General features: G+C 39.9%; 1 protein-coding gene across 2 annotated transcripts in view; it reads right to left on the bottom strand.

Moving 5' to 3' along the window:
- The window catches only part of VPS8 (VPS8 subunit of CORVET complex), a 249,543-nt gene extending 225,128 nt beyond the window's left edge, over nucleotides 1–24,415 (bottom strand). For both annotated transcript variants that reach the window (XM_050778327.1, XM_050778328.1), the window contains exons 1-5: nucleotides 24,322–24,415; nucleotides 11,225–11,466; nucleotides 9,752–9,820; nucleotides 2,890–3,020; nucleotides 789–882 (exon numbers count right to left, since the gene is read on the bottom strand). In XM_050778327.1, coding sequence (XP_050634284.1) covers nucleotides 789–882; nucleotides 2,890–3,020; nucleotides 9,752–9,820; nucleotides 11,225–11,377 — 447 coding nt within the window. In that variant the 5' untranslated portion in view covers nucleotides 11,378–11,466; nucleotides 24,322–24,415. The remainder of the gene's footprint in view (nucleotides 1–788; nucleotides 883–2,889; nucleotides 3,021–9,751; nucleotides 9,821–11,224; nucleotides 11,467–24,321) is intronic.
- Nucleotides 24,416–25,136: the final 721 nt, after the last annotated feature.

Raw genomic sequence — 25,136 nt, 5'->3', positions numbered from 1 at the left:
TACCAGCTGTGAGGTCAAATGAAAAGTCTGATAGTGTCAAACGAAAAGTCTGCCATCTATGGACCATTAAATACTGTTTACGTTAACCCAGTGCTCTACATAATTTTCAAAAAAGGCCACAAATATTCTGTTCCAGCCATTTCACACATTCGTCGCATTCACCAGTGCCACCTCCAGTTCACAACAGAGGCACTACACTTGAAGCCAGAAACCCCAGTTTTGAATAAATGCCTTGCTACCTCCTAACAGAATGATCTAAGACAAGTTACTATCACCTTTCTGGGCCTAGCTTCTCATTTGTAAAATAGAAAACAGCTTTACCTACTTTCCAAGTTGTAAGAATAAAAGAAATAAGGGGCATGAAAATACTTTTGTGAATTGTAAAAAAATCATTCAAGTTGTAAAAGATTCTGATCAATCATTTCTCCATATGAAAAGAGTAAAAAAAAAAAAAAAAAAAAAAAAACCAAACACAGAATCTCAACAAATACACAAGATGGCAACTAAACTGAAAAGGAATTTAAAGAAAAGGCAGATAGTATTTATTTTCGGCTTGCTGCCATATTTCATTTAGGCACAGCCTAGACTCTGAGCAGAACTTTATTTTCATGGCTGCACTAATTTCTATGTCAAGACGTGTAGCCATGTCACACAAAAACCATGAAAGCCAGATTCTATTTTTCTTAAGCCTCAGGCCAAGAGAAGTGCTGTATTTTGTTTTATGCTCATTCCTACTTTATTATGCCATTGCAGGTTACAAAGTTGAGGGAAAAAAACAAAATACTTACAGCTGCAGACACTATCTGGGCAGAAATTCCCTTCAAAAGTGAATGGCGCATAACTGATCCATGGAGTGAAAAAGAATCAGGTAATTTCTTCTTCCTAAAAATAAAGAAAAACATTTAAAAACAGCCAAAAAAAGTGAAAAGGCGAGGTCCCAATGCTTTGAAAGAAAACACACACGCACAAAAAGCAGAAGACAACATTGTATGTTATTTGTGAGATCTGTTTTTAAAAGATGTATGAAGTATCTAACAATCCCACCTTAAAATGTATTAAACCCGCCTTGAACCTCAAAGAAGCACAAGCAGGAAAATGAATCAAATCACCATTCCTTTCTCACGATTCAAACTGCTCCATGCCCACCTTAGGAAATGCGACAGTAGGTTCTCACGTTCTCCAGAAGGCTATCTACAGCGCACTGCTCCGGCCTGCAAGTCTACATTACCCTACTGCCTTCTTACCCTTGCTCACCTTTCCTGCGCTGCTGCTCCTCCTATGACCAAACTCTCATTCTTCAACCACTTCCTCAAATCCCCCTTCTACTCATCCTCATATAAAAAGTAACTTTTAAACTTTTACCCAACATTACTGAGCACCTACTCTGTATGACTAGAAGTATGCTCTGGGAATACAAAAATAAGAAAGTCACAGTTACTACTGTCAAGGATCTCACAGCTTAGAGAGGCTGAGAAGTAACTCTAAAGAATGAATGTTACACTAGAAATATGAATTAAGTGCCATATAAATGCAAATGAAGAACAGTTTAATTCTGTTTATTTGGGGGACATTAGGGATAGCTGTAGAAAAGAGAAGATGACTAATTTGACCTTAATGGATGACTAGGAGTTTGTCAGGCAAAAAGCATGGGCAGAAATACTAAGATGTAAAGGTGTGCAGTGTGTCTGGGGTATTCACACACAAAAGGTATGGACTAGGAGGGCTGAAGTACGAGTGCTTAGAGATTAGGTCAAAACAGTAAGCATGGCCCAGACGGAGGCCATGCAGAGGAGTTCTGACTTAATCTTGTAGGTGACAAGGTGACACCATATCTTTTTATTTATTTAGAGATGGAGTCTCCCTCTGTCACCCAAGATGGAGTGCAGTGGCGCGATCTTGGCTCACTGCAAGCTCTGCCTCCCAGATTCATGCCATTCTCCTATCTCAGCCTCCCGTCGAGTAGCTGGGACTACAAGCACCTGCCCCAACGCCCAGCTAATTTTTTGAATTTTTAGTAGAGACAGGGTTTCACCGTACTAGCCAGGATGGTCTTGATCTCCTGACCTCGTGATCCGCCTGCCTCAGCCTCCCAAAGTGCTGGGATTACAGGCGTGAGAGACCACGCCTGGCCAATGACACCGTATCTTTTAAGCAGGTAGTAACCAGATCATCAAAAACATTTAAGTTATCTATTTGAAGGACACATTGCTGAACAGGTTAACATAACGTCCTGTTCAGCAACGTCCCCTATCCCATAAGAGATAACCTAAAGAAAAGAGCACTGACCCAGGCAAAATTGAAGAAGAAAAACAGATCACTTTATCAATATTAAAGTTACACATGAATTCAATAATGTATTTATGATTTCTCCACTTCTCTTTCCTTTTCATATTCTCTCCAAGAACTTGGAAGGTGAAAAGCAGCCCAAATTTAAGTTATTTAGGTTTAGAAGTCTTTTTCCTGAAATTTTAATCATCTTTGTGATTCTCTGAACCCACTCCAAGAGAATGAAGGAAGGCCGATCTTAGAGAATGCAGATGACAGGGAGGTGCGGGAGGGTGCGCAGAACAGAAGGGTAGTGAACCGAGCTGCATGTTTCCACCACAGACACTGTGCCAGGTTTAATCTGTACTTCCTCCAAGGGCTCTCCTGCTTCCGGGAGTCCCTGGCTATCATTATGGCTTCCTACCGAAGTGGTCATAGCACCTACCCTTTTACCTTCTTCCTTAATGGTGCCAAAATCTTCAAGATATTATATCCCTTCTACTTCCTATGCAAGGCTTTAACAGACCATATTGTACTTTAAAAAGTACAATAGAGTACAATATTTACATTTGAAACAATTAAATACTTCAACTGTAAGCAAGTATGATTCACATGAATACCTACCTCTTTAAGTTGGTCCTGTCACCACTGTCTGAGCTTGCCACAGATGAAGTATCATAGGAGTGAGAATCAATAGTATCAATGTTTAACAATGTAGGATCCTCAAGAACAAAAGACTCATCTTCATCATCAGTCTAAATTGGAAGAAGATAAATCAATACATTCAAAATCCAAATACTCTATGAAATAAGACAGGTATTAATGGGTTTCTCCAGAGCACACAAGTGCTTATTTCTGCCTTTCACCTCCATTCCATGCATTCTTATTGACCAGAAAGGCACCATACAGAATTATTAGTATTAAATTCTAGATAGCTATTTCTTTCTACAAAGAAGTCACCCCAAAAACTTCTTTCTTGTAGCAGGAAGAAGCAGAAGCCGTTATGCAGATTACTGTTAGCTATAGAATATTTCTTAAAAATCAAGCTTTTACAGATGAGTTAGCAGTTAACTAACAGCCAATGGCTCATTTGAAGAAAACAAACACCATCTGACTATAAACAGTCTACTATAAAAAAATATGACAAGCAGACAGCAGAAAGGCATTCGGGTTGGAAACAGCACAGAAAGACTCAGTGATTTCACAATGCAGATTTTGTCCATGGGAAAAGTAGTAGTCCAAAATGTCTGGAGGATATAAGCAGAAGCTGGAGATGACCCTAGAAAGATAAGCTGGTACCCAAACCATAAAAAGCCTTATATTCCATTACACTAGATGGCAGCAGGGCCCATGTCTATCTTGTTCATCATTGTACCTCTAGTGCCTAGTATAATGCCTGACACATAACCAGTACTCATTTAATGAGTATTCAGTATACTATATATAGCAGGCAGTGGGAAGGCAACTGACATTTTTAAGAAGTGGAAAGACATGATGGGAACCATGTTTTAGAAAGATAAGTGGGGCAGTATGAAGAATGGATGAGGGGGAACAAGAAGACTTTAAGGACCAGTAAGAGGGCCATTGCACTATCAAGGAGAAACAGGAGATCCCAACCTAAGAAGCTGCAGAAGAGGTCAACAGAGGGAATGATGAAACACATTACTGAGAAAAAATCAAACGTCTCTGGTTACCATTGAAATGGGGGATTGAGTAGGGGTACGGATGGGAGGAGAGGTAAGGGAGAAGTCAAAGAAGAGTACAAGGTTTCCAGCTTCTACAACTAGGCAAAGGGTGATTCTACTCACTGAAACTAGAAAGCAGACAAATGGCAGATAAAGCAGGATGAGGTACTTGGCTTTGCACAAGTTGATTCTGGGTGACAAATACCAGAGAATGATGTCTCACCGTCTCTTTCAGCTGCACTACCTTCTGCCTTACCATTTCCAATCAATGTGCTTGAGAGATTAATGTCTACTCACCACCTCGACTCCACTCATTACAAGCTCCTACCAACCTTGCTGATGTTACTAGCCAAATCTACTGGTCTGCTTTCTGTTAGTGTGTTCTTGTCCTCCAGGCATCATTTAACCCTGTTGACCATTCCCTGTCACCCAGGCCAGTATGCAGCAGCACAATCACAGCTCACTGGAGCCTCAAATTCCTGGACTCCAGCAATCCTCCACTCCAGCCTCCAAGTAGCTGGGACTACAGGTGCATGCCACCACGCCTGGCTCATTCCCTACATCTTGAAACTTTCTTTTCCTTTGGTTTTCCGTACATCTCTCCTTCCTGGTTCTCCACTAATTTATGTGTCCTCCTATTAGTCACATGCTAGCTTCTTCTCAGCCCAACCTTTAAATATGATTGTCCCTCAGGATTATACTCTAAGCTCTCTTCTTCTCTTCCTACTTCATGTACTTCCTATTTGAGTAAGCTCACCCACATCTATAGCTTTAAGAACCATGTTATCTAATGACTCCAAAATCTGTGTCTTTAGTATCAACATTTCTCAAGGTTTAGGTCCAAATTTATAACTGCTTTCCAGATATCTCTACACATAGGTCTTCTAAGAACAGGGTTAGGACTGGCAATAAGACAATATGTTGCTTGAGTGCTGTAAAGATTGGAACAATTGCTGTAGGAAAAGGGAAGGAAATAATTCAGAAATAAGTATGGCAGCATCAAGATCTTAAACAAGAGAGTCAATCAAAATGTTATTTGATTTTCTTAAAAAGTCTGGGGACATAATTAAAGAAAAGGGATCAGATGAATTAAGCCAGGCTTACAAGATAAGTGAAAGAAAAAGTGAAGAGAAAAAAAGAAGTGAAGATGTCAAGACTGAATTTAAAACTACTGCTGCACAGCAAAAGTATCAATTATCCCCAAACTGATGTGAAAAAAACTGCACAATCCTTTCAAATTTCAGCTGATTTGTGTATGCGTATGTGTATATGTGTGTGTGTGTGTGTGTGTACTGATAAACTAATTCTAAAACTTACATGAAAATGCAAAAAAAAAAAAAGGCAATCTTGAATAACATTAAAGCTGAAAGTTTTTAAACTACCAGATACCAAGACCTATTACAAAGTTTCAATCACTAGAATGTGAGATTGAGGCAAGTATGGACACACCAATGGACTCAGATCCACACATATTTATATATCCACCTGATTTATAACAAAAGTGACACCAGACGAGAATACTCTTTTTAGTACATGGTGCTGGCTCATAGCTCACACTAACACACCCAAAAAAAATTCCAGATGAATTACAGATCTACATATGACAGGAACAATGAAAATGTTAGAACAAAATAGGGTAACATCATCATAACCTTGGAATTGGAAAAATTTTCTTAAATAGGACACACACATGCACACAAATGGAAATTTTTAATAAGCTGAACTATATTAAGAACTTGTGCTCCTCAAAAGAAACTATTAATAGAGTGAAAAGGTAATGTACAGAAAGAAAGAAGATGCAATATGTATATCAAATAAAGGGCTTGTATTAGCATACATAAAGAACTCCTATAAATCACTTAAAAAATAAAACAACAGAAGTGGGCTAATTATAAGAAAAAGCAATTCGCAGAAGAGATATCTAAACATATGTCAAAGTACCCAATTTCATTAGTCTTTAGGGAAATTCAAATTAAAACCATGATGTGATAGCACCACACATCTGTTAAGAATGAAAGTGAAGCCGGGCACGGTGGCTCACGCCTGTAATCCCAGCACTTTGGGAGGCCGAGGTGGGCGGATCACAAGGTCAGGAGATCGAGACCATCCTGGCTAACATGGTGAAACCCCATTTCTACTAAAAATACAAAAAATTAGCCGGGCGTGGTGGTGCATGGCCTGTAGTCCCAACTACTCGGAGGCTGAGGCAGGAGAATGGCGTGAACCCGGGAGGCGGAGCTTGCAGTGAGCCGATTTCGCGCCACTGCACTCCAGCCTGGGTGACAAAGCGAGACTCCGTCTCAAAAAAAAAAAAAAAAAAAAAAAAAAAAAAAAAGAATGAAAGTGAAAAAGACAGAAAAATTCAAAAGTTTACAAGGATATAGTAATCAGAAATCTCATACACTGTTCCTGGAAGTGTATATCAAACCACCACTTTGAAAACCTGTGCCAATATATACTAAAGCTGAATATAACTATACCTGATGACCCACTAATTCCACCCCTAGGTATATGCCCAACAGAAATGTTTATAAAGCTGGGAACAGTGGTTCATGCCTGTAATCCCAGCACTTTGGGGGGCCAAGGCAGGCAGATCACCTGAGGTCAGGAGTTAAAGACCAGCCTGGCCAACATAGCAAAACCCCGTATCTAATAAAAATACAAAAAACTTTGCCACGTGTGGTGGCACATGCTGGTAGTCCCAGCTACTCGGGAGCCTGAGGCATGAGAATCACTTGAACCCAGGAGGAGGAGGTTGCAGTGAGCCCTGATCATACCACTGCACTCCAGCCTGGGTGACAGAGTGAGACTGTTTCAAAAAAAACAAAATGAAAACAGACAAAACCCAGAAATATGTGTAAGTATGTATATGCCAAAGCACACGAATAGGAAAATTTACAGCAGCACTCTTCATAGTAGCCAGAAATTAGAAACTACACAAATACATATCAATAGGAGAATGAATAAAGGTATATTCACAAAGAATTTTACACAGCAATGTGAACAAATCTAAAAACATAATACTAAGGGAAAGACGTCAGAAACAGAAGACTACACACTATATAATTCCATTTATATGAAGTTCAAAGCAGGCAAAGTAATCAACGCTAGTAGAAGTTACAGTAGTAATTACTCTGGGTTTGGGAACTAAAAGGACACAAGATGAGCTTCTGGGGTACTACTAATGTTCTGTTACTTTATCTGGATTCTGGTTACACAGGTTGTTCAGTTTGTTAACATTCACCACACTGTACACTTATGATTTGTGCACCTTCCTCTATGTATGATATACTTCAATGAAAAGTTCAAAAGAAATTTCTGGCTGCACAATCCAATAGCAGGATTGAAGTAAACCCAGGACTATTATCAGAGACTGGGAGATTAGAAAGGGTCAAAAGACTTGATCTTAATGAGGCCAAAACACAGGTTCAACGGAAGGGAATAAGGGAAAAACGTGATAGTTAGAGAATGGAATTTCAAAATTTAAAATCTCAGAAGAAGCATAGTTTTGAAGGATGGCAATATCTAGTAACATTATTTCATGCCCTAAATTCTGAGATCTAGGATGTCTCAGTAATCTCTACATTTCTACTTTAAAAAGTATTGGCCAGGTATGGTGGCTCATGCCTGTAATCCCAGAACTTTGGGAGGCTGAGGCAGGCAGATCACTTGAAGTCAGGAGTTTGAGACCAGCCTGGCCAACATGATGGTGAAACCCTGTCTCTACTAAAAACACAAAAATTAGCTGGGCGTGGTGGCGGGCGCCTGTAATCCCAGCTACTTGGGAGGCTGAGGCACGGGAATCGCTTGAGCCTGGGAGGTGGAGGTTGCGGTGAGCCAAGATCGTGCAACTGCACTCCAGCCTGGGTGACAGAGCAAGACTCCATGTCAAAAAAACAAAAACAAAAAAACAAAAACAAACTTGGATGTCCATTTCTTCCCAGTCTCCCTTAAGGTTGATATTAATGAACATTATAGAATATATGCATCCACATATCCTGAGAAAAGGGCTTATCTACATTTTCTACTCCGGCCCTTTTCATTTTCTCTTCAGTCATTTTCTTTAGTACTCCCCACAGCCCCCTTATAGTCTTCATAATGGTCTACAATTTGAACTATGTTTTCTTCCACTTACGACTTGCCTGGTTCCCTGGAGGTGTAAAGTCTGGCCACTTCCCAGCCTCATTTCCCTCTCAAGCACAGAGATAGTCATATTGCACTTTATAACCCCAACATCTAACACCATGACCCAAATACACTAGGCACTCAAACTACTATTGAGGATGATAACAGTGTTATCTTCTTAGTAAACCACTAATGACTATACTTACTGTTACTCATAGATAAGAAAGTTATTGTGCAAGAACAGTTTTCCTTCATTATGAACTACAGCTCATCCATATGAGCGTTATTTTCTTTGCTGATATTATATAATGATGTACAAACGAGGCCTTATACACAGTCCTCTAAGATTATTTTTATTTTACACTTAATAAGATAATTGAAATGAGGATGCAATTAAGGCCATTTTAACAAAACTGACTAAAATTAATCTTCTCACCTCTAAATGAAAGATTTCCTCTATATTAGAAAGTAAATAAAGGACATTTCACTGTAACAGAATATTCTTTCATGGACCAAAGCCTTCTTTGTCAAAACTAAAAATGCCTAAGTCTTCACACAGAACATATAGAACACTTCTGAAGTTAAAACACATTCAAAGTTAAAATACATTCAAAGTAACAGCAACATCAAACTGATATAAAACATAGAAATAAAAGCCATACGAGAAAAATAAAAGGCACAATTGACAGAGAAAGTAGTTTGTATCCTATAAAGTGTTGCCTATAACCCTAATAGGATAGACAGAGGCCCAACTCACTCAGAGCTTTGGTATACGTGGGCATTTTCGTCGGGGAACTTTTGGGTCCTTATCTTTTGGAAAACATAACTGCGGATTTGAAATAGATTTATACATTGCAAGGTCTTTCTCAAATTAGAAGCTAAAACCTCCAAGGGAAGTCCCAAGCAAGGTTTTAAAAGATGAAGAAGACTGAGCTGAAGGGTTGTCAGCAGATGCAGGGTACATAAAACAGGCGTGCTTCACCAACCATGGACTCTCACAGAGCCTCTTTAGAAAGCCTTTCATCTCCCAATTCAGAAAAGAATAACATCATTTCAAAACTCTGAAAAACTTTTCAATAGGAATGGCATTCATAAGATAAACTATAAAAGATTAGTTTTCTTCATGTAGAAGAGTGATGAAGCTTATTATAAGGTTGCAAGATGTTCTTTAGTGTCAGAGGACAAGCTATTTGAATATCAGTGGTAGAGAAAACTTAACCATTAGCAACACATAATACAAACCTCAAAAGCGACATAAATTTTGCATCTCAATTCACTTAATAAAATATATTTTAAAGTCTGCCAAGTATTAGGCATTGTTCTGAGCACAGAGACTAAAGATGAACAAGAGATGGTTTATGCCCTTGAGAAGCTCACAATCTAGACTACTGCTGTCCACGAGAACTTCCTGTGATGATGGAAATACTCTTTATCTATGCTGTCCCCTAGCCACATAGTAGCCGCTAGCCACATGTGGCTATTGAGCACTTGAAATGTGCCTTGTACAGCCAAGGAATTAAATTTTTATTTGATTATAATTAATTTAAATTTTAAACTGACACACATGACTAGTGGCTACCCTACTGGATAGTGCGCATCTAGGTGCATTTATAACTAATCCAAAAAGTATTAAGATTAATGCCACGAAATGACAGTAATCATTAATATTCACTTACCTCATTTAGTATGCTTTCCAGTGTTGGAGGAGTATCAACTTGAGGAATATCAAACTCCTTGTCATCAATCTAAACAAAGAAAAAATATAATGCTCACAAAATGATGCCCTTCCCCTTATAACTGTGAGGGGTTTCAGTTTATTAAAATCACCATCAATTAAAAGACAAACTTACCACCAAAATGATCAACTCAAAAATCTATAGTAATAATCAAGTCAAGACTACAGAGTGATTTCCTTTCCTATCTACACATTCAGTTACTATCAAGGACATATATGCACTAACTGCACTATCCTGACAGCCCTTTTCAGAACGCTTTTTTTCTTGAGACAGAGTCTCGCTGTGATGCCCACGGGAGTGCAATGGTGCGATCTCAGCTCACTGCAACCTCTGCCTCCCAGGTTCAAGCAATTCTCCTGCCTCAGCCTCCTGAGGAGCTGGGAGTACAGGCACGTGCCACTACACCCGGCTAATTTTTTTTGTATTTTTAGTAGAGGTGGGGTTTCACCATAAGGCCAGGCTGGTCCTGAACTCCTGACCTTAAGTGATCCGCCCATCTCGGCCTCACAAAGTGCTGGAATTACAGGCATGAGCCACTACGCCCAGCCTACTTTCCAGAAAACTTCTGTTGAAAGACTTCTGCATCTGCTTTCTTAAACATGACAAAACAACATCTAAGAAAACCCCTAATTTTCTAAGTTTAGACATAAGTCATAAGCAACAAGCAAAAGTCTGACATCATATTTCTTAGTTATTTCATAAATTATGGTGAGAGATAATTAGGTCAAGCAACTTGTCATTAAATATCCTCATACTCACAGAAACCCATTAACATAATATTAAATCAAAGAGAGAAAAAAAATGCTGTGCAAGATAAGGAACCTACCACTGGCTCTGTGACTTTGATAAGTCATTTACATAGCTGCATGCCAGTGTCTTCATCTACACAATGGATTATCAGAGTGTTGTGAGAGTTGTGAAGCTCAAATGACAACATGAATCAAATTGTTTCATAAACTGTAATGGACTATACAAATGAAGAGTAATGTCATCTCATAAAACTACACACATGGGAGGTCAAGAAGGGAGAAGTGCTTGAGTCCAGGAGTTTGAGACAAGCCTGGGCAACATGGCGAGACCCTCTCTACAAAAAAATTAAAAGTTAGGTGGGCGTGGTGGCACACACCTGTGGTCCCAGCTACTTGGGAGGCTGAGGCAGGAGGATCACTTGAGGCCAGGAGGTTGAAGCTTCAGTGAGCCATGTCTGCACCACTGTACTCCAACCTGGACAACAGAGTGAGACCCTGTATCCAAAAAACAAAAAAAAAAGCAAAAAACAAACAAACAAAAAAATTATACACAGACTCCTATTAACCCATGCAAAAACGACAGACTTAGAGTCTCTGGGTCACAAAGCATACTCTAACCAACACTGGTTAAACATTATCACTTGACAAAAGTTGAAATTTTTACCAGATCATTTTTGATCTCCAGTTCCTTGTCCAGATCTATGTAAGAGAATTTTGAAAGTGAAGCTTCTAGATTGAAGGACTTATTCAGCTCGTCTTCGCTCATCTTGGCACAGAGGCTCTGTTCCACATTTTCATGGTCTGGTTCATTTTCCATATTTACTTCTAATAACAGTATTCAGTCCATCAAAGCAAGTGTTCTTTTGTTAGTTTGGCCTTAGCTCACAAAGACCTGAATGATTATCTCTTTTGAAAAAAAGAAAAAAAAAAGCAAAGTGTAATTTAGATTTCCTCCTTGTCAATTAGACATTCCAAAGATTTACTTGGTCAGATTTCACCTAATCATCTGATTGCAGGCAAACTGAAATTAATAGCAGGGTACAGGGTATGTTATTGGGAGAGGGCTTCAATGAGAGCATAAAGGAGGAACACCTAACTTGGGCTCAAGGACTTTGGGAAGTGGCCCACCACCCAAAGTCATGAAACTGGTGATAATGATAACTTAATAGGCTCAGCCACTAGACCTGGTACCAACTAGATTTATTTACCTAATAGCATAAGGGTAAATCAGGGCCAACAGCTGCAATTAATGCCTTCCTTACATTCCAAACCCCAGGGTAGTGCTCCAGTTCCCCTGGAAATAAGCATATAAACCAGTTTTGTTGTTGGCCTCTGCACAGGGCCACAGATGTCTCTGGGAGTTTAGCAGAAACACGAGGGATGAACAACTAGCTATTTAATACAACACAAGCAAACCTAGGGGTTCAGATTTATTAAAGGAAACAACAATGACCCCAAGATAAAATAATTCCATAGCCTACCAGAGAGTTCTAGAAAGAGAGCTAGTCATAGAGAAACATGGATACTTTCAGAGAAAAATGAGATACTAAAGAAAACTAGAAACATATACAGCTTTTTATTATTTCACAGCTCTAAATGATAGATCTCTCTTATATCAAAAATCACAGATAATTTGGTTTACTTGCAAAACTGTCATTTTTAGAAAGTTAAAATATACTTAAAATATTACTGTAAGTTTAATAATTAAGTTTGCTTTTAAATGATTTTACGTTGTGTTTCAACTAGGCTACAAGTGACCTAACTTTAAAAAGTCCAATTAGCTTTATCTGTTTAGAATAAAGCAAAAACATGAAAACACAAACAATGCCCTAATAATAATAATAATAATAATAAAGATCATTTTGTTTTCTAAACTAGATGTTTTTCACAGTACCAAACAACTGGCAAAATTCTCAGTGCAAAGCTCTTTCAAACTACATATTGCCCTTAGTGGGTATAAACACCACTACCACCAACAACCCTTGCGCTGTAGTGAGTTTCTCTTAGCAAATTAGATTGTGCATGTTAGTGAAGGCAGAAAAAAAAGGCTTGCAATTACTGAGTCACTTAATTTCTTTTAAGAAATGGAGTCTCGACCAGGCGCGGTGGCTCAAGCCTGTAATCCCAGCACTTTGGGAGGCCGAGACGGGCGGATCATGAGGTCAGGAGATCGAGACCATCCTGGCTAACACAGTGAAACCCCGTCTCTACTAAAAAATACAAAAAACTAGCCGGGCACGGTATCGGGCGCCTGTAGTCCCAGCTACTCGGGAGGCTGAGGCAGGAGAATGGCGTAAACCCGGGAGGCGGAGCTTGCAGTGAGCTGAGATCGGGCCACTGCACTCCAGCCTGGGCAACAGAGCCAGACTCCGTCTCAAAAAAAAAAAAAAAAAAAAAGAAATGGAATCTCACTATATTGTCAACGTGGCCTCCAACTCTTGGGCTCAAGCCATCCTCCGGCCTCAGCCTCCTGAGTAGCTGGGACTACAGGTATGTGCCACCGTGCCTGGCTTGAAATAACTAATTTTTTAAAAAGTGAACTGAGATTAGTTGCTTTTAAACAATATGCCAAAAATTCACTGACAATTTTATCTAATGAAGCTCATTATTTTAGTACCTACAATTTCACTTCCTTTCATGTTTCATTTTTATCATATTAAAAGAAATGAATTGTTACTTTGTATAAATCATGGACTCATGAAACTGACTTTTCAAGAGCTGAAACCAACTTTTCTAGCTATTACACTATTTGGTATATTACCAAATACAAACTAATTTCTTTCACATGCTACAGAAAATAGGCTTTCTGTTTATAGGGTCATGTCCTATAAAACACATGCTATCAAACACATTCCTAGAACACATAACTGAGGCCACTCTTTGCCTGGCAACATTTTAAAGTATCTTTCCAACATCATCAGGTTCTAAATATAGGGCTCCTTTTGCAATAACCCAAATGCAGTAGCAATACTCATGTTTATATGCATTTCTTCAAAGACCTTGGCTCATGACAAATTACTTTTTAATAAAGTCTTTCAACTCCTATTTGTACCACTAAGCAAAAATGGTTGCATTATTTAACAACTATTTACAAACACAAGCAATCTAATTCACTTTCAGTGGTTCCTAAAGATAGTTATTAACTTTTATTCTTATACATTTTTCAAAAATAGTGGGAAAGACCATATGGCAAAATAATATTTATTTAAATGATTTAATAATCTAAAATGATTCATTTTATATTTGTCTCTCCAAAATAACTCATAAAGAAAAACAATTTTTTCCAGCTCTTTTTATCTCATATCTGGAGTTATTAAGAGGTTCCAAGACCATATAACAAGTTAGCATCTGTGAACCCCAATATCACACTGAAGAAGTGTCAGGTGATCAAGCACTCCCTCAAGACTTCATCCCGCCAAGCTACCCTGCCCCATTTCTGTCCTTCATTTCACAGAACTCCTTTTACTGATGGGTGTGGTGGCAAAGTGGAAAGAACACAAGCCAAAGAGTCTATTAAACTCAGGTCTGCAGTTGTGGCCACTTTTCTTAGAAATGACCAGGAAGTAGGCCGGGCGCGGTGGCTCACGCCTGTAATCCCAGCACTTTGGGAGGCCAAAGCAGGCGGATCACAAGGTCAGGAGATCGACACCATCCTGGCTAACATGGTGAAACCCCATCTCTACTTAAAAAACAAACAAACAATTAGCCGGGCATGGTGGCAGGCGCCTGTAGTCCCAGCTACTCGGGAGGCTGAGGCAGGAGAATGCGTGAACCCAGGAGGCAGAGCTTACAGTGAGCCGAGATGGCGCCACTGCACTTCAGCCTGGGCAAGACAGCAAGACTGTCTCAAAAAAAGAAATGACCAGGAAATAAACATTTATCCCCACCCCTGACCCCCCAAAAAATAAAATAAATAAATAAAGTCTGAATCTGGCCTTTATGACATCCCATCTGTAACCCTGGTCAATTTGTTTACCTTTTCTGAACCTCTCTATTTCTATATCATTAAAATGGAATATTGTGGACTTTGGGTTGTTTGCTCAGAACAGCGCCTCTTGTTCTGGGAAGGGTTCCTTCAAACCATGTGTTCTTGTAGAGGCTAATGGTCAAAAATCCTTTGGTAAAAGGGATTATGTGATAGCCAGAGTCTTTCACCAGGATTCATTAAAATGGAACTGATGAGGAACAGGTATTTCCTGTTCTCTATATAACGAATAACGCAGCTGAGCAGATCCCACACTCCCCACCCAGCTCTCTTCTGCAGAAAAGAAATCATTCACTTAACACACACCTAACTAAACACTTGCTAAGCATCTGTCACTGGAGATGTACCTCTATTGACAGAACTAGGTTCTAGGTACAGATTCTCTAGCAAGAATGAAACCTATCTAAAAAACGAAGTAGAGGCCGGACACAGTGGTTTATACCTGTAATCCTAGCACTTTGGGAGGCCGAGGCGGGTGGATTTCCTGAGCTCAGGAGTTCAAGACCAGCCTGGGCAGCAACATGGTGAAACCCCGTCTCTACTAAAATACAAAAAAAAAAAAAAAAATAGCCAAGCGTGGTGGCGTGTGCTTGCAGTCCCAGCTACTTAAGAGGCTGAGGCAGGGAATTGCTTGAACCTGGGAGGCAGAGGATGCAATGAGCCAAGAAGATTGCACCACTGCACTTCAGCCTGGGCAACAGAGCAACACTCCGTCTCTAAAAAAAAAAAAACAAAATAGAGAAGAAAGTCCTGATATTATTCAAACCTCAGATTCTAGTCTTCTATGAAGTTAGCTCTGCCCATTGCCTTGTGGCAGTTTGGCTACAAAAGCCAACATATACTCTCCCAACTTCCCCCTTTCTTTTAGCACATAAAATTGGGAGTCCTGACTCTTATGAATGCAACTACCTATTTCGCAGGGCTCCTGTGAGGAACAAATGATATGACAATGAAGTATTTAGAATAATGTCTGGACATAATTTTCAACAGATATTAGCTATTATATTTAAAACCTCAAGATTTTCAAATTTTTCTAAAGTTAAAGATTCTAAAACAAAATCCAGTATTTTTGTATAGGTCTAGCCAGTGCTAAGCATATGAGAACAATATCCTGGGTATCATAGCAGTTCTTCATGAGCTGAATGGTAGGGGTTTTGTCTAAGAGTAGCACAGCCCCCACCAAAACAACAGAGACACTTAATAAAAACTTTCATTATAACAGAAGTGTCTTATTGTTACTAACTCATTCTAAAATCATGTTTTGGATTTTTTTAACATCAACATTAGTCTACGTTTTATTAGTGAAGCCAACTACGTCCCCTTCCCAAGTCCCTCTTTTGTCACTTACTAGCAGTTACTCCTTTCTTCATTTTAGTCAGTTTTTCCAAACCAAAGAGACCTGATGAATCAAAATGTCATCATGCTCACATTTTTTCAAAAGGAGAGTTCACATGAGCAGCTTCTGTGAATTTTTCAGAAAGTACCTGAGCTGGAAATCTACCTGTAGTAGGCAGTATAAAGGCATCCAAGAGTGACAGTCCTAATTCCCAGAAACTATGAATATGTTACTTGATATGGCAAAAAGGGATTTTGCAGGTTAAATTAAGACCTTGACAGGAAGATTATTCTGGATGATTTGGGTGGGTCCAATGTAATCACAGAGGTCCCTGAAAGTGGAAGAGAGAGGCAGAAGAGAACGCCAGAAAAAGAGATGTGACATGAGAAGTAGAATCAGAGAGACACCATGTCACAGGCGTTGAAGATGGAGAACGGGGCTCAGGAGCCAAGGATACAGGCAGCCTCTAGAAGCTGCGAAAGACAAGGAAACAGATGGTCTCCTAGAGCCTCCAGAAGGACTGAAGTCCTGTCTTGACCTCTTAATTTTAATGAGAACTGTAAAATAAATCTGCATTGTTTTATACTACTAACTTTACGGTAATTTACGGCAACAATAGAAAATGAATAGACAGTTGACCCTTGAACAACACAGGTTTGAACTTCAAGGGTCCACTTACAGGTGGGTTTTCCTCTGCCTCTTCCACCCAAGACAGGGAGACCAACCCCTCCTCCTCCTCCTCAGCCTACTCAACGTTTAGACAAGGATGAAGGCCTGAATAATGATCCACTTCCACGTAATGAAAAGCAAATATATTTCCTCTTCTTTAGACTCTTAATATCTTCTTTTCTCTAGCTTACTTTATTGTAACTATATAGTATACAATACAAATAACACAAAAAATATGTGTTAAATGACCATTAATGTTATCAGTAAGGCTTCTGGTCAACAGTAGGTAGTAGTAGTAAAGTTTTTGAGGAGTCACAAGTTGTACTCGGATTTTCCACTGGTTGAGGGGGCAGTGCCCTTAACCCCTGCATTGTTCAAGGGTCAACTGTACTAATAAATATAAGTTAATTTGTTTCTGGTCACATATCCAACATTCTGAAATATTAACCCTTCTCTTGTGGGTTGGTGTTGCCATGTGTTTATTAAGTAGGCCCTTCATTCCAATATATGCACCAATGATGAAATGCTTAATATATGATGCTTAATATTTCACACTTGATACCGATCCTGCTTCAGCTATCTCTTAAATGTTATCCCAGTAAAAGGTGGATAATGAACCACTCATAAATTCCTGTTGGGATGCAATTCTACAACTAGTTCTTCACCCAACCATCATGTGACCTAGTGTTTTTATAGTTCTTAAGGGGATGCCATACCAGACAGTACTTGCACATAACAAAACAGGCTACATGAAGTATTTCTTAATCTCTCTTAGGACGAAATCAGATTAATCTGATAAGAAATATATGTCACGGAATCACAATTACCCAGTACGCTGTCCTCTTCTGAGTGCTGATAAACGAGTATTTTAATAGTTCAGACATAAGATTATCTGACATCTTGATAATTCTGTTATTTCCTCTTGTTATTCCCAACCACTTAATAGATTCAAGGACCATTAAAAAAAGATATGTGCCATATAAACAGCAATGACTTAATTATGACACTGGCTAACTGAATAAGAACTCTAGAATGTGTGACCTATATGAGGCCAAGTTAAACTTCCACCAGTTTTTTTTAAGAGATGGAATCTTGCTATGTCACCCAGGTTAGCCTTAAACTCCTGGCCTCAAGCGATCCTCCTACCTCACATCTCCCAAGTAGCTGCAACTACCAGCCTGTGCCACCATGCCTGGCTTCTCACCAGTTTTCACCTCGGCAAACATTTATTCCTAACTGTTCTCAAGCTCCACGAGCCTATTTAATTCTCTGACATTCTTTTCCTCCTAAAAGTATCATATGAGATACTTTTTCACATTACAATGAAATAGAATCAAGTTTTTATTTACTATATAATGCTAGAAAAAAAATCACAAAATCATGATATAGTAACAACATTACATGCAAACTTGATTTTTGGCCTTCCCAATCCAAGCATTTCTCTTCATTCCTTTGTTTTGTTTTGTGGTTTGTTTTGTAAAAGAAAAAAAATGCAATAGTGAGTTAACTTCTATTAGTTTTCTATTACCTTCCTCTGGCAAACGGACTTTTTTTTTTTTTTTTGAGACAGGATCCCCCTCTGTCACCCAGGCTGGAGTGCAGTGGCATGATCTCAGCTCATTACAACCTCTGCCTCCCAGGCTCAAGCAATCCTCCCACTTCAGCCTCCCAAGTAGCTGGGTCTACAGGCGCACACCACCAAGGCTAGCTAATTTTTTTGAATTTTTCATAGAGATGATGTTGGCCAGGCTGGTCTCAAACTCCTGGGCTCAAGCCACCTGCCCGCCTCAGTCTCCCACAGTGATGGGATTACAGGTGTAAGCCACTGTGCCCAGCACAAGTGGACTTATTTTTAACAGATTCCCAATGCCTCCAGGATAAAATCCCAAATTCTAAGCCTGTGACTCCAGTTATCACACGAGCGGATCCCTCTGGCTTCTTCCCTTACAATTGAATTTATTATTTTTGCACTAAGAGTCCTTCATGGATAGCTTCCACTTTCCCTCCATGTCTGCTCGAGCTGATTCACCTTCCCTTCCCTTTCCTTTTTCTCTACATTTATCTAACTTCCTTTCTTCCTTCCAGGCACTGTTCAAACTGGATCTGCCTATGACCTCTTCCTTCCCTAACCATCCTCTGAATTCAGAAAACATGTCTACTTTTAAAACAGTGGCTTGGCTCTTTCCTCATACTGATTCATTAGTGAACTTACTACGGGACTATCTTTTCTCCCCAGCTATATAATAAAAATGGGGCCATGCTTCTTTGAATATTCCACAACACTGGGCTTACTGGCTTGCACAGCTAGGGAGACATTCGAAAAATGTTTGATTAACATGGGAATTAGAGACAGGAACAACATCTGTGTTGCAAATTAAATATATGTGTTATTACTTGTAATTGTTAAGCTCCAGAGGATGTTATTTGACTCACAGCATATAGGAATCTATGTCATAATAAGTAAGCCAAGTTATAAATGAATATTACTTATATGTAGTCAAGCTTGTCAACCACTGCAGGTCATATTTATCAACTATCAGCTAAAACTTTGCTTCCTTAGAAAACGCTTTTTTTTGCGCTGCTCAACTAGGCCATGTTCCCTGCTAATATGCACCCATAACATTGTTCTCCTCTTTTACTACACTTACCACATTGTAATCATCTCCTCATTGTCTAAACCACCATTCCTTGCCCCCAGTTGGAAAGCAGGTTCCGTGGGAGAGCAAAGACCAGATCTGCCTTGTTCACCATTCTATTCCCTGTGCCAATATGACACAGTAGCTGATCAATCCACCCATCCCTCCCTCCCTAGGTAAATACCCAAGCAAGACTGCATCACTGGCTTCCAGAATCTCAAATAGCAGTCTGGTCATGTAATATAAAGTATGGTTAGTTACACTACTCCAAAACGCCTCCATCTGTGCAAGTTCCATTCTTTGCATCTAGGAGAGATATTTTTAAATCATTTAGCTCATTTATAACATGATGCAAACCCCACAATCTCGGATGTTTTATGTTCTTTTACGTTAATTCAGCCTAGAGGCCAAGATGAATACAGTGGAAATGTACCATACTTCCATTCAATTTACAGGATTTCATCTATTACCTTCAGCAACAGGAAGGAGAGAAAAAGAAGTGATTCACATAGAGCCAGAGACTCTGCATACCTCCACTCAATAACTTCGTGCTTCATAGTGAGCACAGAATACGAGACGGTCAGCTGCTGTTCTATGTCTCAGTTCTCACATGCCTCACACCCAAGCAATTCATGTCACCTGTGCTCAAAATAACAAACGCCATGCAGTTCCAACATGGAAAAACAAGATCTGGCTGTACTGGGCTTCCTGAGAGACCCAACACTTGTCAGTTTCTGATATGACTCCCTCTTGGAGTACTTTGAGGGTACTCAATTTTCACCTTACTCATGGCCTTTAGATACAGACCTTATTTAGAGCAACGTTACTATATACTGGGATGGGCTGCTTTACTTGACCCTGGAATCTCTTTCCAAGAAGGCACATTTAGGTAATTGTAGCTCACAATGCCAGAATTGCCACAATGAAAAAGCCCAAACTCTGTTTCTCTTTCTGTTCTGTTGGTGAACGTCTAAATGACGACAGTGATCATAAGTACACACAGATTTTAAAATGTTAAAAAGAAAAGGGAAGGAACAGTGCCTAAGACCTTCCTGTATACAGTGCTAAGTTACTGCTATGAATTGTCAGACACAATCAGCTCCAGTCTAGAAAAGAAAAATCTAATCCCCTATCACAATACACAAAACAGTAACATGAACTAAGTCTACAAATATATAATGTAGAAATTCTAACTTTATTGATCAGTTTTAAATCAATAAGTGTATGAGGTAATAAGTGAAATGAATAACAGAGAAAAATGATCACTTCCAGCTTCTATAATATTGTCTCCACTATCATGAGAATCTCTTTCCAGACCCACTTCAACCCCAAAGAACTCCTTCTAAAAGGCATAAGGGCCTTGTGTAGGCTGAAATATATTCCCTTTTCTTCTTTACGTAACTGATGCAGGTAAATTCTTATAAGTTAAATGTGCAAAAGATACGATTCCACTTAGGTAAAGGCTGAGTGGATGATGGCCTTCTTTATTAACTTGCAATTAACTGTCATCTCAATTTCTCTTGGTTAGGTACCAAGAAGGATGTAGTGTCACAAGAGATTTATTCTTTCTTTTTTTTTTTTTTTTTTAAGAGCAAGAAGTAACTGGAAGCATCTTGCTGAATTGCAACGGAAAAAATAAAGATAAAACACCCCAGCACCTCTGCCATCTTTCCTGGAGGGCAACTGCTTCTCCTCCATTCCAACCATATGATTCTGGTGGTGCTGCCAATCAAGTACCCTATCTGCCTAGCTACGGGAGCAGAACAGTAGGCACATCACATTCTTGTGTCCTATCTGGCCAATCAAGGTCCTTCTGGAATTTCTCTTTATTCTGGGGTGCTTAACCTTGGATGGCATAACACAGGAGTTGTCTGCAGTCACATCTTTTATGCACTTATATACAGTCATGTGCCCCAAAAAGACGTTTTGGGTCAATGACAGACCACATATGCAACCATGGTCCCCTAAGATTACACATAATGGAGCTGAAAAATTCCTGTAGCCCAGTGATGTCATAGCTGTTGTAATGCAATACATTACTCATGTGTCTGTGGTGATGCTGGTGTAAACAAACCTACTGCACTGCCAGTAGTATAAAAGCTAAGCACATAAATTACGTACAGTACATAATACTTGACAATAAACTATGTACCAGTTTATGTATTTGCTATCCTATACTTTTTATCATTAAAGTGTACTCATCTACTTATTAAAAAATTAAAAAGTTAGCTGTAAAACAGTTTCAGGCAGGTCCTTCAGGAGGTATTCCAGAAGGCACTGTTATCGTAAGACAGTTCCCTATGTGTTACTGCCTCTGAAGACATTCCAGTGGGACCTTCCTGACTCTGTGCAGGCCTAGGGTAATGTGTTTGTGTCTTAGTTTTTAAAGATTAAAAAATTTTAAAATAGAAAAAAGCTAACAGAATAAAGATATAAAGAAAATATATTTGTACAGCTAATTGTACCATGTGTTTGTATTTTAAGCTAAGTTTTATCACAAAGAAGTTAAAAACTTTTTTAAAAGTTTGTAACATAAAAGTTACATTACAGTAAGCTAAGGTTAATTTATTATTGGAGAAAGAAAAAAATTTTTCATAAATTTAGTGTAGCCTAAGTGTACAGTGTTCAAAAAGTCTACAGTAGTGTACAGTAATGTCCTAGGCCTTCACATTCACTCACCACTCACTCACTACCTCACCCACAGCAACTTCCAGTCCTGCAAACTCCCTTCATGGTAAGTGCCCCATACAGGTGCACTTACCTTTTAATCTTTTAAACTGTATTTTTACTGTACCTTTTCTATGTTTAGATATACAAATACTTGGCCATTGTGTTACAACCACCTAGAGTATTCTGTACAGTAACATGCTGTGCTGGTTTACAGTCTAGGAGCAATAGGCCATCCCACATACTCGGGGTGTGTGGTAGGCTATACCATCTCAGTTTGTATAAGCACACTATGATGCCTGCACAATGACAAAATTTGCCTAACTATGCATTTCTCAGAATGTATCCCCTAATTGTCCCATGATTGTAACAAGACAGAACGAGGCTTGCAATTACAGTTGCAGAGGAAATAGGGAACTGAGGGTTACTGGTCCTTTGCAGAAAGGGAGACACACGCAAGTACTCCATCACTGGAGTCACTGGATTTAGTGATACCCCAGCCCCTTCCAGGTGTGGAGCCAATAAATCCCTTTTAGCTTAAGCCCATTTGAATTTTCTGTCGCTTGCAACAGAAATATCTTTGACTAAAAAAAGTGTAATTACTATTAGAGTAAACCTAAGAAATTCATAACAGTGAAAAATCCAAAGCAAAGCTGTAGTTCCTTGCTAATACACAGAACACGTTTAATAATGTCATACAGCGTGAAGATAAGTCAAATATTCATTCAAGATTCAGTTAAGAATACAACAGTTTGATTTTACCACTATGTACAGATGGCACCTAAAGTTGTGGATCAAGAGAATATACCATCTAAACTCTATAAAAGCTATCAATAGATCCAAAGTTAAACATACTTTATTAAGTTCAAAAGATCTTACTTCTCATTCACATACATAACTGACATTTTGTGTCACACTGGTTGAAATGTCAATGGAAGAGTGAGATACAGCTAAGAATCACCAACATGTCCCAATATTCTGGAAGACAGAAAACATCTATCTGCTGACAATGGTCCAGATACGAAGGAAATATATTAAATACAAGGAAAAAATCAACATATTACTCTGTTAAGAGCTCTGGAAAGAATTTTCTCACATATGCCTCTTTGACCATATAAAGCCCAACAGTTCAACGAATTTTTTTTTCCATTTATCTTTATTGCATATTCTACAGAACAGGCCAGCTATTGCCAGAGGATTCAATACCTACTCTCTGCTTGAATTTAACCATGAGCAAACCCGTATCTTACACAAACGTGCAGATTCTCCATCCACATTTATATTAGATAAACCTCAAACACACACAGGCAGACATAGACATACACAGACAACATGTAATTATCTCCCAAACGCAGACATTTGGAATAAGATTTAGCACCACAAGCTAACATCCATGCTTGTTTGGCTTGGGTTTTGGGTTTTTTAGTACGGGAAAATTGAGTATGGTAGAGGGTGGATGGTGCAGAGGACAGAAGTCTTCCTATTCGTTCTAACAAGAATTTAAGAAGTGGACGGGGTCTGTTTATTTAAAGAAGGCTCCCCAGCTAGCTATTCCTGATAACCCACGGCCATGGAACCTCTCACGGATCCTACCTCCTCCCACCCTATCCTGTGAAGCACTCCCATTGTGTACACCCAGACACTCTGAGCAGCTGTGTTCCTCCTTCCCCAGGTGCCACGCACGAAGAACAGGCCAAGGCACAGGAATAGCCTCGAACTTTAGAGGTCCACCTTTCATCCTGCTGCCCTCATTCTGGTGCACAACTTGCACGTGGAGACAAACTGGAACCAGACTCACAGGGTGCGCACCGATCCTAAGACGTGCATACCCCATCTAAGCCTCAGGCTCAGGCACCCTGATATCAGTCCCTGGAGGATAAAGGGGTCCACACCTGTTTTCCAGGCCCGACAGACGGGCTACACACCTGCTCCGCCCGGGAGTGGGGAGGGGCATGACACCCGCCGCCTAGGCTCACAGTCGGAGGAGCGGGTGCCCCAGTCCCTCAGCCTAATTGTCGCAGGACTGTAACAGGACAGAATGAGGCTTGCAATTATAGTCGCAAAGGAAATAGGGAACTGAGGGGTTACTGGTCCTTTGCAGAAAGGGAGAGACACACAAATACATCACTGGAGTCACTGGATTTAGTGATACCCCAACCCCTTCCATGTTTGGAGCCAATAAATCCCTTTTTACTTAAGCCCATTTGAATTTTCACATTCATTTGGAACCAGTAAGTGGAAATTGCCCGACCCAGTTCCGGGCCAACGTAGGACACGCCCCTCCACTCAAGAATCAACCCCGCCCGGCCCGTCAGGGGCTGCTCTGTCCGCTCCCCGAGGTCGCGCCGCTGTCGCGCTGGGAGGAGGCGCCGAGGCTCAGAGACCTGTCGCGCGCTTTCCTCCTACCCTGAATACGGCCCCTCAATCCTGTCTCCTGCCCACGGGCCCGCTCTCTGGAAACTCGTTACCTGAGCTTGCAGCCATTCCGGCCCTGGACCGCTGACCCACGTGACCGCACCCCAGCTTTAGCCTCACGCACGCGCACTACCTACCACTACTGGCCTCGCTTCCGCTTTTCTCCTCACACTGCTCCCCCTCCTGGGCGGTCCGCGCCTCTTCACCACGCCCCTATTTAAAGGGCCAGAGATATACTGGCTTCCCCCACGGAAAAAACCGGTGATTCACATCTTGAAGACCAAGAGAATGGAAACGTGGAAAGAGTAGCGCGGACGAATAAATAGCAGTCCTTGAGGTGAGAGGAGAAAGCTCCTCCTTTAAGAAAGTGAACTTACTTGCAGCCAGCCCAGAAGGGGAACTGATTCCCTGCCTTTTGGAGTTTGCGACCAGTAAATTTTTTTTAGCTTTTTTTAAGAAAAAGATGAACACAGAATTGCCAATTTATTTTGTCAAATAAGGACAACAGGCATACACATACTAAAAAACCAATTATTATCTTCTAATATATTGTCAGTATTGCTCCCCAAAATACATCTTAACACCAAAAATATAGGAGAAACATAGTGTCAAATAAAGGAAACTTCTGAAAAATAAATAAAAACATATGCTTATTTCTCTTATTGCTCCTGAAGAAAGGTGAAAGCTTTCAGAAGAGACTCGTTTCTAGAGTCATCACTGTAGGTAACATTAGCCCCAGGACACAGATTTTAGGCCTGCTGGGGGCTATGGTCAAGGAAATAGGAGGAAGAACACCAGAAGATACTCTTAGAAGGAGATACAGAAAGCATTCGGTTGGGTAGACATTTTTGAGCATCAGCCAGGTTCA

Source organism: Macaca thibetana, chromosome 2 (genome assembly GCF_024542745.1).
Source record: "Macaca thibetana thibetana isolate TM-01 chromosome 2, ASM2454274v1, whole genome shotgun sequence".
Classification (NCBI taxonomy): Eukaryota; Metazoa; Chordata; class Mammalia; order Primates; family Cercopithecidae; genus Macaca; species Macaca thibetana.
This window is presented reverse-complemented; position numbering and strand designations above follow the sequence as displayed.